This window comes from Dermacentor variabilis, chromosome 2 (genome assembly GCF_050947875.1).
Source record: "Dermacentor variabilis isolate Ectoservices chromosome 2, ASM5094787v1, whole genome shotgun sequence".
Taxonomy (NCBI): domain Eukaryota; kingdom Metazoa; phylum Arthropoda; class Arachnida; order Ixodida; family Ixodidae; genus Dermacentor; species Dermacentor variabilis.
The window spans coordinates 55198457-55211194 of NC_134569.1; the positions used below are offsets into that span (position 1 = coordinate 55198457).

Here is a 12738-nt window from a genome sequence, read left to right on the forward strand (position 1 = left end):
TTTAAATAACCATTGCTGATCATTCCTGTTCTTGTATGAACGGCATTTGTATAAAATTATGTTGTATACAGTAGAACTTCATTCATATGTTTTAGAAAAAAAGTGACACAAAACATACTAACCGAGATAACATACGATCTGAAGTCGCTAAAAAATTTGGCAGGCTCTATTGTGTCTGATGTCTGCGTAATGCGAAGCGTTGCGCGAACCGCTACAGCACGAGACGCTGCCACGCGCCGAGCTGGTGGGGCCCGAGCAGCCCAAGACAAACATTGTTTTTGTGGCTTCAGCTAGCTTATGTTTGCACTCCTCACATTTGGCTTTGGTTAGCAGCTTCTTCAGGCCAGGCATTTTGGCAGGAAGTTTTGATGGGCTCACTCGACGAGCATCTTTGCTGGATGAAAGATGCCTACATGTGTCAAGCTGGTGGGAGCACGAGCGACTTGAGATGTGCTGTGTTGTTTTCCTATTGTGTAGTGTTTTGAGAGAGCAACAGGAATCCAAAATGAAATCGAGCTGGTGGGTGATGCCAGAATATGATCCCGCCTGAGCAAAACAGGCACTCACTTTGTGCCGCCTGCAGCATGCAGCAGGGTACATTTGGTATGTTTGGGTTGTCACCTTTTAAAGGCACACAGTACACTTCCAAAAGCACTATGCTACATGTACTGTGAAACGGATAGGTGAATATGCTTATTACATTAGGGTTGGCAGTGATAGCTGTGACTACCCACAAGGGCATACAGTCAAATCTCAATGTAACGAATCACACGGGACTGCCAAAAATGGTTCGTTATTTTGAAATATTGTTGTAATGAAAAACTTGCGATTATAAGCCAGTGGGCAAACCTAGGAATCAAAATGACGTACTTTGGCAGTAGACGCGTGTGCAGACAAGTATACTCTCAAATACAAATGTTTCACTCACTTCAGAGCTGCTTTATTTGAAGAAATCAGTGATTTTCTTTAGGCGCATGCAGCACATACGACCGATTAGGAATGTGTCTACATCTTCCACTTTATGCAATATCTCATCAGGTACGTCATTGCACTGAGCGATGAAAGTGTGGACTTTGTTCATGTGCACTAAAACATCAATGCTCAACATGATCTCATCTCCTGTGTTCGGTGACCCACAGTCGTCTTCGGGTTGTCATTGTCACTGGAGACGTCACAAACGCATTTAATAATCTCTTGGGTTGTAAGGTCCGCTGTCGCTCTCCACATAGTCGTCGAAGGAAGAGAGGGCAAGCAGCAGTTCCGCAACCTCGGTCCACAAGTCTCCTGGGTTTCTGTCGGTCACCTTCAAATCATCTTCAAGCTGCAAAGGTGCTTTGACAAGCCCTGCTTTTTGCCAGCAGTTGCTAATGGTGGATGCCTTCAAGTTCCACCAAGCTCCTGTGACTTTTCTGCTGCATGACGAATATTGATTGCAACTGGCTGCTGTAGGCGGAAGTTGGTAATCAACCGCTGCACAAGGCGATTACGAAAATCTGCTTTCACACTCTTTATAATGCCCTGGTCTAGGGGCTGCAGCAAGGACGTGTTGTTTGGTGGCAGAAACTCCAAGCGAACGTGCATCAAACGAACATTCGCAATGTGAGCAGAGCAGTTGTCTTTGGTCAACCTTCCTTATTTGGTCGTCGAATTTGATGATCCACTTGAAAAAGAGTTCTCTGGTCATCCAGGCTCATTTCTTGGTGCAGTAGTCGTATGGTGACAACATGACTTTTTACATGCAGCGAGGCTTCGGGTACTTGCCGATGACGAGCGGTTTAATTTTCTTCCTGCCTGTTGCATTGCAGCAGAGCAAGACTGTTACGCGAAGATGCGACTTCTTCCCTCCTTTGCACTGCCCTTTGAAGTGCATCATCCGGATTAGCAGTAGCTGGTAAAAACATGCTGTCTCATCCGCGGTGAAAATATCGTCTTCAGAGTACAATTCAGCCACCTCTAGAAAACGATCATTGCGCCAGGAATCCGTGCCTTCTCTGTCAGCAGCCTTTCCCTTGCCCGAGACTAGCTGCCAAATTATTCTGTTCCTTTGGTGGAAACGAAAAAGCCAACCCACACTGGCGTCGAACCCAGTTATTTCAAGTGGGCTGGCAGCTTTTTCTTGTAGCATTGAGCTAGTCACGGGAATGTTTTGCAGCCTGGCAATTTTGAACCACGTGAGAACAGCTTGGTACACATTTTGAAAGTTTCCCAGTCATAGCCGTTTCCTCGTAGGAGTGAGCTGCAATTCCCGGTGAAGCTTGACAATCTTGTCTTGGTCTTTCAAAAATGGCTGTGATGGTTGACAGGGCAATGCCACGCTGCCTGCACATTTCAATTTGCCTTTTCCCTGCGTTGCATTTCCTGTAATACTTCCAATTTGTCCTGCAGTGAAAACTGCTTTCGCTTCTTGGCGCCATCGCTAGCTGCATTAAAGGGACACTAAAGGTTACTATTAAGTCAACGTGGACTGTTGAAATACCATCCCAGAAACCTCGAAACGCTTGTTTCGTGCCAAGGAGAGACTTATTTTAAGAGAAAATGCGTTCTGAAGCGTCCGCGTACCTCTAGCGCAGTTCAAATCGCCCGCCCTCCGATCGAGGAGAACTGACATCATGGTCTCATAGTGACGTTGCGCCATCGGTGAGTAGAACGGCGTCCGCAGACGGCGCTACGGCTTTTCTGCGCAAAACGCGAACGCGCGGCCAGAAACAGAGCCAAGACAGAGCCGACAGCAGAGCGAAAGCGGGAGTATGGTGGCTAGCGGAAGGAGAAACGAATTACGTCCCACGTTACGTCCCACGGCACACGGAGAGTCCGTTTTCGTTAAACTATAGGCTGCAGCGAGCTCGCAGCGTGGTCGGCGTGGTCTATGAGAAGCGACGAGCCTTTTCGCACTCGCAACAGGGCATAAAAATGTGCGAATCGACGCAAAACTCGGCCTAGAAACGTGCTTCGCCACAGCCAGGGCTCAATACGACCCAAGCTGGCACGACCCAGATGTCGTTTCCCGCACCGCCACCAGGCGCCGCTACTATACCTCACACTCCAGCGCAAGACGCCCATAAGCTGGTACTTCATTCTATGACGCTAACTTCGACGCTCGTCGCAATGGACCCTGACACCGACAGATTGGCTCGCGATGGTGGGCTCAACTTCAGCGATTTGAGCACCGACGAGCGCGACCTGCTGCTGAGGGCTCGCACTGCCGGCGTCATTGCGTACTACGACGGCGGCCTCGACACCGGCTCTCCGGAGCGGGAAAGCAACGAGGGCTTCCCACGACATCACATGGACGTGGCATTCTCGCTGCTTGTTCCAAATGAAAGTTTCGCGAGCAGAACCCTCACAGCACGACGCGATAACGAAACTACTGAAACTCCAAAGCGTGCGCGGCGCAGAGTCGAGCGAAAACGAAACCTTTCGAACACCCATATTACTGAAGGGTAACGTCAAAATGTTATTTTTTCCTAGAATCGAATAGACGTAGACAAGTAGCATTTTTTCCGGCTTATAATCGAATGAAATGATATTTTTAATACGAGTAGTTGAGTATTAGTAACACAAATTATGAGGAGACCTTTCGTCATCGGGCTAGTACCGGAATGTCGCTGGGGGGTCTCAAATCGTGTCATGCATTTACCTCAATTTCTCGGTTACTAAAGCTCTGTTCGCGATTATATTGACGCCTTAGACGTTCTAGAACATTGCTCTACCACTTTAACTTGAGTTTCTGGTAACCTTTAGTGTCCCTTTAACAATGGATCTCGCGCAAACATTGCCAAACCTTTGTCGTGAAGTTCTTGGTGAAGCACTTGGCACTTGACATGGTGATGATGATAGTTACCGCACTCGCAGTTTCTGTTTTACGTGAGTGTTGCGGCGCTGTTACTTTTGGCCAAATTCGTTATACTGATGTTCTTCGGTAGTAAAGGGGAAAATAAACTGCCTGCATTATTCTGAAATATGCACTGTATTGAAATTCATAGTTCTCAAATATTTTTACATTGCAAATATAGGCGATCTGGCAAGGATTTTTAAAATATTCATAAATTTAAGAAATTCGTTAATGTGGGGTTCATAGTAACAAGATTTGACTGTATTCTGGCACCAGAAAAGGAGACTGAGTGCATGCTGATATTTTCACATGACACAGGCAGGTGAGTACTGCGGGGAAGCTGCTGTGGTGGGCACCTACTGCTCTCGATTTTGTGTGCCTCACGCCTTTTCTTGCTCAGATGGGATCTAGCAATTGGAAAAGGTATGATACAACCGCACTTAGGCACTGTACTGATTGTTGGTGCCAAAAGATAGCATTTTTCTGGAACTTATTAGAGGGTAAAAAAAGGAAGCACAACTGTATTCAGTCACATTTTATGTTCTCAGTCACAAACGTTGGTGCAGGGAAATCATACAAAACAGGATCATATCAACGAAGTTCTATTATAACTCTTGCAGCATGCAGCATATAGGTTTTCATGGTATTGTGCATGCAAGGGACAGCTCTAAATTGCATAACTCCTCATTTTTTAAATATTTGTACATCATTGTGCTTCTTGTTGCATTTGCAGTGGACTATCTATGAGGATAACATTATTTTCACTTGATGCTATGGTTCAAATGCTTTTACTGATCTGCTGAGTTTATTCAGTAGCAGTCGCATGTTGAATGTTTACTGCTTAATTTTCTCAGCTGTCTTAAAGAAACAAAACACCAGCGACAAGTTTGTTTTTGCTTGCTTACCTGTCATCACCAAAATAATTTTCTGTTCATCTATGGTTGATGGTAATATTAAGCATTATTACAATTTTTTCAGGAGTCTCACGTTGACATTCTGCTAGACAACCGCCACTTGGCATTGCGGGGAGACACGGTAAGCAGCGATAATGCCATACCTGCAAATTATCTTTCATTCTTAAAAGCGTGTCAACTAAATGTTTTGCTTGGATATACCTTCAGCATTTAATTGGTTAATTTTTTAGTTAATCAGTTGTGTTAATGCACTCCTTATTCCAGAAAAGTAAATACCATCTTTCCAATGCCAGCAGTGGCTGGATGGCCTTCACTGTCATGTATTTAGCACTCTGGAGTTGAAAGCAGTGCTGTAGAATAGAGGGAGTCATGTTTGCAAAACAGCTACTTCCTTGAATTCCCTTGCTAAAGCACCGAATCGACATTGTTTCTTTTTTTGTTTTTCCTTATTATGATTGATCGCCCAATAAAAAGCATATTGTTCTGCAATCTACACTCATTATCTATCTGGTTGTTTGGTCAGGCAGCTGTTTTCCACCTTAATCTCACTTGTACAACATAATAATCAACTTTTGCCTATTTAGAAGCTTTTTGCAAAATTAGTGATTAGCAATTATCAGAAGTTGTAGTACAGTAAAATCTCGTTACTATTACCACATTGATTACCACATATTACCTCGTTACCATGTTGATTGCGACCGGCAGGAGCTGCGAAGTTATCGGTGCTGTGATTGTGCTGTGCGATCACTTTGCTGACAATGAGTTCTCCTGGCCCCCGCGTTAAAAAGAAGCGACGTCAGTTTTTGCTCAAAGAAAAAGCGGACATTTTGACGCAGCTGAATGCTGGAAGAAAGCAAGTCGACCTGCGCAGGGAGCGTGATATTCCACGGTCAACAATGGCAACGATGCTCAAGGATCAGGAAAAGATCATGAAATTGCATTGAGAGTCACAGCTGGCTTCCTCAAGAAAATGTTTGCGGCTTGGCAACTACCAGAATGTCAACGACGCCATCCTCACATGGTTTAAGGATGCCAGACAAAACAATCTGCCCTTGTCAGGCCCGATTATTCAAGAGGAGGCGCTACAGTTCACGGCCACCTTGGACATCTCCGGTTTTGATGCAAGTGTCGGGTAGCTTTACCGCTTTCTGCAAAGGAATGGCATTACATGGCAGGTCGCTTGTGGCGAAAAAAAGGCAATAGATGCCGAGAGTGCGGTTGCCTGGCGGAACGAGCGATTTCAAGAGATCAAGTCTTTCTCTCCAGATGACGTTTTCAACGGTGATGAAATGGCGTTCTTTTATCGCTTATTGCATGATAAAACAATGAACTTCAAAGGTGACAGGTGCAAGGGTTTAAAGAAATCACATCTCCACGTATCGGTTCTGTTCTGCTGCAACTCCACGGGCACGGAAAAACTCAAGCCGCTGGTTGTTGGCAAGTCTGCTAAGTCGTGCTGCTTGAAAACGTCTCGTAGCCTTGCGACTACTGAGCCAACAAAAAAGTGTGGATTACGGGAAGATTGTTCACTCAGTGGCTGCTGCAGCTCGGCGATACAATGAAGAAGAAAGACAGAAAAATTCGCCTCATCGTTGACTATTGCGTGGCGTATATTGTGAATGTGCGATTGAGCAATGTGCAACTTGAATTTATGCCCCCAAGTTGTACTTCTTTGCTCCAGCCTTTGGACAACGGCATTATAAGATGTGGCAAGGCCGAATTTCGGAAACGTCTTGTGCAGCGCCTCCTGATCAATATTCGACTGAAGCTGCTCACACAGGTAAACATCCGTCAAGCTGCAGAAATGCTTACAGGGTCGCGTGGTAGAACATGAAGGCAAGCACCATCAGCAATTGCTGGCGAAAGGCAGGCCTTTTAAAGAACTCACCTACGCCACAAGACTGTGAGGACGCTGAGAAGCTCAACCCAGAACTGTGGAATGAGCTTACCGTGAAGCTCCCCATCGACACAGCAGTCACCTTCGATGATTACATTGACAGCGACAGCGCGGCAGCTACATCCGCGGAGCTCACCAACGCAGACATCGTGAATAAAGTGTGTGAGCAAGAAGATTGCAATAGTGACAAAGACGATGCCGACATTAGATCAACACACGAAGAGGAAGACACTGTTTCGAGCTCGGATCTTTTAGTTTTTCTAGAAAAGGTGTGATCATTCCTCGGGCGCTGTAAATATGTCCCTGATGACGTTCAGAGGAAGGTCGAGGATGCGGAGGCATTGGTCCTGAAGCGCTTGCTGTCTACTCGCCAGAAGAAGGTTACAGACTTCTTCAAGCAATAAATTGTAGTTAAACAGTGCCCAACGTTCTTGTTTATTATTTATGTACGAACACGTGCATCTGCTGCAAAGGTATGTAATTTTCGTTGTTTTATTACATTACTGATATAAAATATTGGTTTTTCAGTACTACGAAAATCCAAATTAACAAATTAAATTCGGCAGTCACGCGAAGTTCGTTGCAACGAGATTCTACTGTACTTAGTGTCTTGAGAGAAAGAAAAAGGGAAGTTCACTTTTTGGCTTGGCTGCTCAATGAAATGGATGTTTGGATATGTCTGTTTGTCCACCCATATCATAATGGTGCCATGTATTAAAGCATTTGTCGCTGCTCTGGAACATTTAGGTGTTGTGTCTTGTGAGCACTTCATCTTATACTGTCCTGGGATAAATTAAGCTGTTTGTTCACTATTTCTTCATGCACACCTTCTTGGAAGTTCTTCATCGTCATTTCGTTGTTGCAGATAATTCATCGTTATGTCATATTATTGGAAAAAGATGAAGACATCTGTCAACTATCATGCCACATTGCAAAGTTTTGACCACGGTGGTGGCACAGTAAAAAGGAGGAGAGTTAAGAAAGTTATCGCGGTATATTGATGTCAATATAAATGAAAAATTTGCAATCATTTTGGCACATATATCCAATGAGCCATGCTTCTTAGCAACATAGTGAAGTCACTGTTGACTGAAATACAAGCAAGCCTTCTCTTATTTTGTTGTTCATCTTCATTCAGACATGTACAGGTATAGCATTCTGAAAGATGTTTTTAACAAAATCATTGTGTTCCCTGTGGATGATGAATTGGTTGTGAATTTTAGAGCTACTACAGTACAGCAAATGACTTTGTGTGTGAAGGATCAAGTTGTTGGTCAGTGTCATTTCAAGCGTATGTATAGACTGTTCTTGATCTTGATCGATTACTTTTGAAGGTATCATTTAGTGTGCATTGTCTGGCTAAGCCAGTAGAGAAAGTAAGGAAAAGAATCTGTGGATTGCCCTACTTCTGATCGGTATTACTTATAGTATCTTGAATCTCAAATAATAGAGTGCTTTAATGAATGGTTTGGGTGGCACAAGTGTGAAATTGTGGCACTAGATGTTGCACCACATAAAAGTAATACCGTCACAAAGGCCAGTTGACTGATAGTGTTTCTCTAGTGTATTGGCCATGCAGCGACAACTGTCAATGAGGCCGCAAGCTGTGAGGTAGGCAGAGGCCATTTTTTAACGATGTTGTTAACATCAAAGCCTCTTTTTCTTTTCCAGCTGTCTAAAATAATGACCGCCAAGTCGGCTGTGATGCACGCCTTCCGAGACTACTTCTTTAGCAACCACTATGTAGAGGTCATCCCGCCAACCATGGTACAGACGCAGGTGGAAGGAGGCTCAACGCTGTTTGCATTTGACTACTTTGGGGAACAGGTATGCTGTGTGCATTATTTCTGTAGCGAACACTGTGGTGATATACTAGGAGTAAAACACACTTTTTTGCAGCTTGAAAAGACGTAGATGTAGACAAGAACACAAGACAAGTGCTGACTCTCAACTTGTGGAAGTTATTTGCGAGGAACATATTATATGCTCCACGCCCGTTCTGCAAAAGCTCTTACATATCTGCATAAGCATACCGTCAGATATAACAGACCATTCCTGCAACAAATTTCACTTTTACCGCACCTAACTTAACAATATACTAGCCACAATGGGGAAAATGTGGGGCAAATTTTGTGTAGATGGTGCATATACAACATACCGTATTTGCCCGATTCTAATGCACCCTCAATTGTAATGCGCACCCACTTTCCATGACGCCCCCCCCCCCTCCAAAAGAAAAGAAAGAAAAAAAAAAAACGCCCGTTGATTGTAACGTATACCTGTTTACCGTGACCTAACAAAAGAAAAGTCCTTTATAGTACCGTGCACCTCATTCTTTCACACAGAAATACAACTTTCTCTCATTTGCAAAAAAACAAAATATTTACTCCCAGTGCACTAAAGTTGCGATAAATAACGAAAGTTGCAGTTTCGCCCGAAAGGCAAAGCATCGATTACGATAGCAAATTCGTAGACAGCTATACGAAAAGTAGGGATAGTAATTTTATCAGCCGTATGTACAAACTTTTACACATTCGCTTAGTAACTCAATTAACAAGCCTGGTGTCACGCTCACACAAGCAAACATGAACACGTCTTGCTTAACCCTTTGAAGGTTTTTGCCGTACATGTACGGCGGCGGTTTTCTGTCCCGCAAGGTCTTTGCCGTACGGGTACGGTTCCCACCCTCCGTTTGAAATTTTGCGCCATAATGACGATGCGTGCTCACCGGGTGGTGCTGCCACCTCTTAGCACTTACAAGATGCATTTGAAATTGGTGCTACCTTCGTGGGGAGATAAACAGAGATGATTGCTAGCTTCAACTCGTCGCTCAGACTGCGGCAATGCCCCTTTGGCGGTTTCGGTTTCGCCACGTGATCGCAATGGAGGCGCGAAACGTCATTTTTTTTCTTTGTCGGCACTCTCTTGCAGGGCGGTGGAAGTTGATTTCTATCTGATTGGCGCTGCTCTTAGCTTGCTTATCAGCGCCGTTTGCGATGTATTCTCGCTCTCAGTGGCAATGCGCTTTCGCGGTTTCGGTTGCGCCGCGTGATCGCAACGGAGGCGCGCAAAACGTGGTTTTTCTCTGTCGCCACGCTCTCGCAGGGGCGGCGGAAGTTGATTTCTATCTTGATTGGCACTGCTCTTAGCTTGTTTATCATCACCGCTCACGAGGTATTCTCGCTCTCCGCGGCAACACGCTTACACGAGAGGGTGCCTCAGACCTCTGCCCAAGGCGGCCGCACGCAGAGATGTCATGTGTGCGCCAACACAGCTCCTCGCTCCAAGAGAACAGACACGCATTTTAGGTGTGCAGACTGCGATAAGGCGCTGTGCGTAGACCCATGTTTCAAGGAGTACTATGCTCGGAAATACTATTGAACATCTTGCAGTTCTGAGTGATGCCGACACCAAAATACTGTTCCTAATTATTTTTTACCATTTATTCCCGACTTTATACATTTTGTACATTCAAGATCCGCAATAAAGTAATTTGACCACCTGCGAAAGTTTTTTTCAAAATAATTCGACCTTCAAAGGGTTAATGACCGTGGAAACTCTTTGAACGCTGGAGTGACGAAGTGCACTAGCAGGAGCGAGGGAATTGACCTTTGTGCGGCCTCTCGCTTTGACTTGAACTAAGCGATGAGAATACAGTGCGGTGCGCCTACATGCATAGACTTGTCTCTGTCGCAGATCGCTTTCAAGATAGGGGCCGCACGGCTGCGCCGTACATAGCAGCTGCTGGTGTAGAACGCCTCTCCTGTTTGCGCCAGTCCCGCACTTAAGTTTCTGGAACTCTGAACGCCCGCGATGCGACCAGATTTTCGTCCGTCGCCACATACGGGATCACTTTCCTTTTAATCGCAGCATCGTGATGAACTCTGCATGTCTTTGAAGTTGGCACTTCCATGCTGACTGAACAAATGCAGAAAGCAGGAAGACAGACGGTGCACTAACCTAGGCCAAAGGAAGCATTGCCTAAGCCATAAAGTTTCTCACTATATTACCTACAGGGAAATATGGCGCTGCTGTGCTGTGGAAATGCCAGTATATTGTGACTTCGAATTGGCATCGTTCTCGGAGAGCCAGGACACCTTCAAGGCACGCCTAGCAAGCACCATTCACTCTGTCACAACGACTCATTTTCAACTAAAACGGCATGTAAAAAGCTGTTTTAGCTTTATTATTGCACAAAAACATGTTTTGTTTAATTATGAGAACTTGTTATTGCATGTACAATCAGTATATGAAACGTAAAAAGTATCAATGGGCCGCTAAGGTTGGAGGACAGACGACAAGATTCGCGCCTGCTTTGGAACAGTTTGTCGTCTGTTCTTGCTTTTCTTCTCTTGGTTATGCATTGTAGGGAGTAAACTTCACTGGAAGATGTAATATGCATGAATGAAATCGGTTTATGAAGATTTTACTTTAACCCTTTGAGGGTCAATGACGTAAATATACGGCGCCACGAACAAGTCCGAAAATGGTTGATGCCGTATATTTACGGTGCCGGCTGTACGCTTAAATAGCGCGCCCATTTCCTAACTTTCTTTTTTGTCATGTGCTGCCACTATGTGGGAATACAGGGAATTTTTTCCCGTGCCTCCCGCTCTCAGTTTTCGTTGCATGGTTTGTTTTAGCGCTAGTTCGCTCTCGCGCGTCTATATAGTACCCCCCGTGCATTGGCGCGCGTGCGTGTGGGCGGGTGGCGGTTCGGGTTTTGTTCTCGCGGGCGGTTTCGGCTTCTTGCGCTTGCAAAACTGATGGCTATCTCTTTACTAATCGCTTAAAGGACGACAGCCTCTTTCTCGCTCGTTCAGTGCTCACAGGGGTGCGCATAGGAAGGATGCTGTTGTACATGCATTTCTGCGTTTTTTTTTTTTTTTTTGACACTCACAAAAGCTAATTGCCTCTGGTTGGCAATAAGGTGAAGATTAACGGAAGTTTGTCACACGTTTTGCTTTTTTGACGAGCACACAACCACGCAGTCTTCTTGAGTGTGTGCACCTACGCAGTTCGATTATGCTATGGATGTACACATTAGATATTAGTGTAAGGGCAGGAACATTTAAGTCTAGCGAAATATTCTCGTGTGCGCATTTTCAAGGCCTTGAATTATGTGTATAAAAATGCATCAAATTCTTAATTCTTGTAAGTTTATTTTCTTTTTTATTGTTGTTATTCATGAATGAAGAGTACATATATACCAACGCAAAATATTTTTTTCTCACTTTACGGTCACTCTAGAAAAATTGCGGTGAATTTTTTTCGAAACAAGTCCCTAAGAAGAATTAAAATCTGCAATAAAAAAAATCTACCCTCAGCGGGTCGCATATGTAGAAAAAAATCGACCCTCAAAGGGTTAAGAACGCATTATTTGTGTAGCCATATGTACGTTTTAGACAAAGCCTTTTACAACACCAGTCAACACAAGCCTTGCAGACACATATACCGTCATTCCCATGACAGCACAGTGCCTCTTTGGAAACTCTCATAGACGGTGGTGCCAGATTTCCCTCTAGGTGTTATAGTGAGAAGCTCTATGGCCTAAGCACACATACTACAGCACATGGAGAAAGCTGCGGCAGCTAGGCTCGAAGTGTGTATGAGGTGGCCATGTTGAAATGCTGATGGCGATATGGTAACGCAAATTTAGGGTCGTACTCGATTCTAATGCGCACAAAATTTTTGGACCTATTTTATGGGAAAAAAACGTTTGCGTTAGATTCGAGTAAATACGGTGCTTTGCTGTGGTGATGGGTGCATATAGCAGTGCACTGCACGCAACTATCTCTGAGCTGGCCGCAATGGCAGAGATATCATCTGAACCGACTTTTCTTGCCTACAGGAAAATCTTGCCATTGTAGGGTAGTGTTTATGCTCTTGTGCTGGGAAACTGCCATTTGTCGGCAGCTAGCTTTAAAATAAAGGCAGGCAGCAAGGTGCTGTACAACTATAGTGTAAATCCATTTATCAACTTATATATTTTAATTTCTATTTCTAAAATTGTGTTTGGAATTGTATCTAGGTTCCAATTATCAAACAATACTAGACAGTGGTATACATACGAAGTTGTGCCATTTAACTACATA

General features: G+C 44.4%; 1 protein-coding gene across 1 annotated transcript in view; it reads left to right on the forward strand.

Annotated features, from left to right (window-relative positions):
- The window catches only part of AsnRS (asparagine--tRNA ligase), a 34358-nt gene that overhangs the window by 9464 nt on the left and 12156 nt on the right, over positions 1 to 12738 (forward strand). The window contains exons 8-9 of the mRNA XM_075680587.1: positions 4811 to 4867; positions 8315 to 8470. Coding sequence (XP_075536702.1) covers positions 4811 to 4867; positions 8315 to 8470 — 213 coding nt within the window. The remainder of the gene's footprint in view (positions 1 to 4810; positions 4868 to 8314; positions 8471 to 12738) is intronic.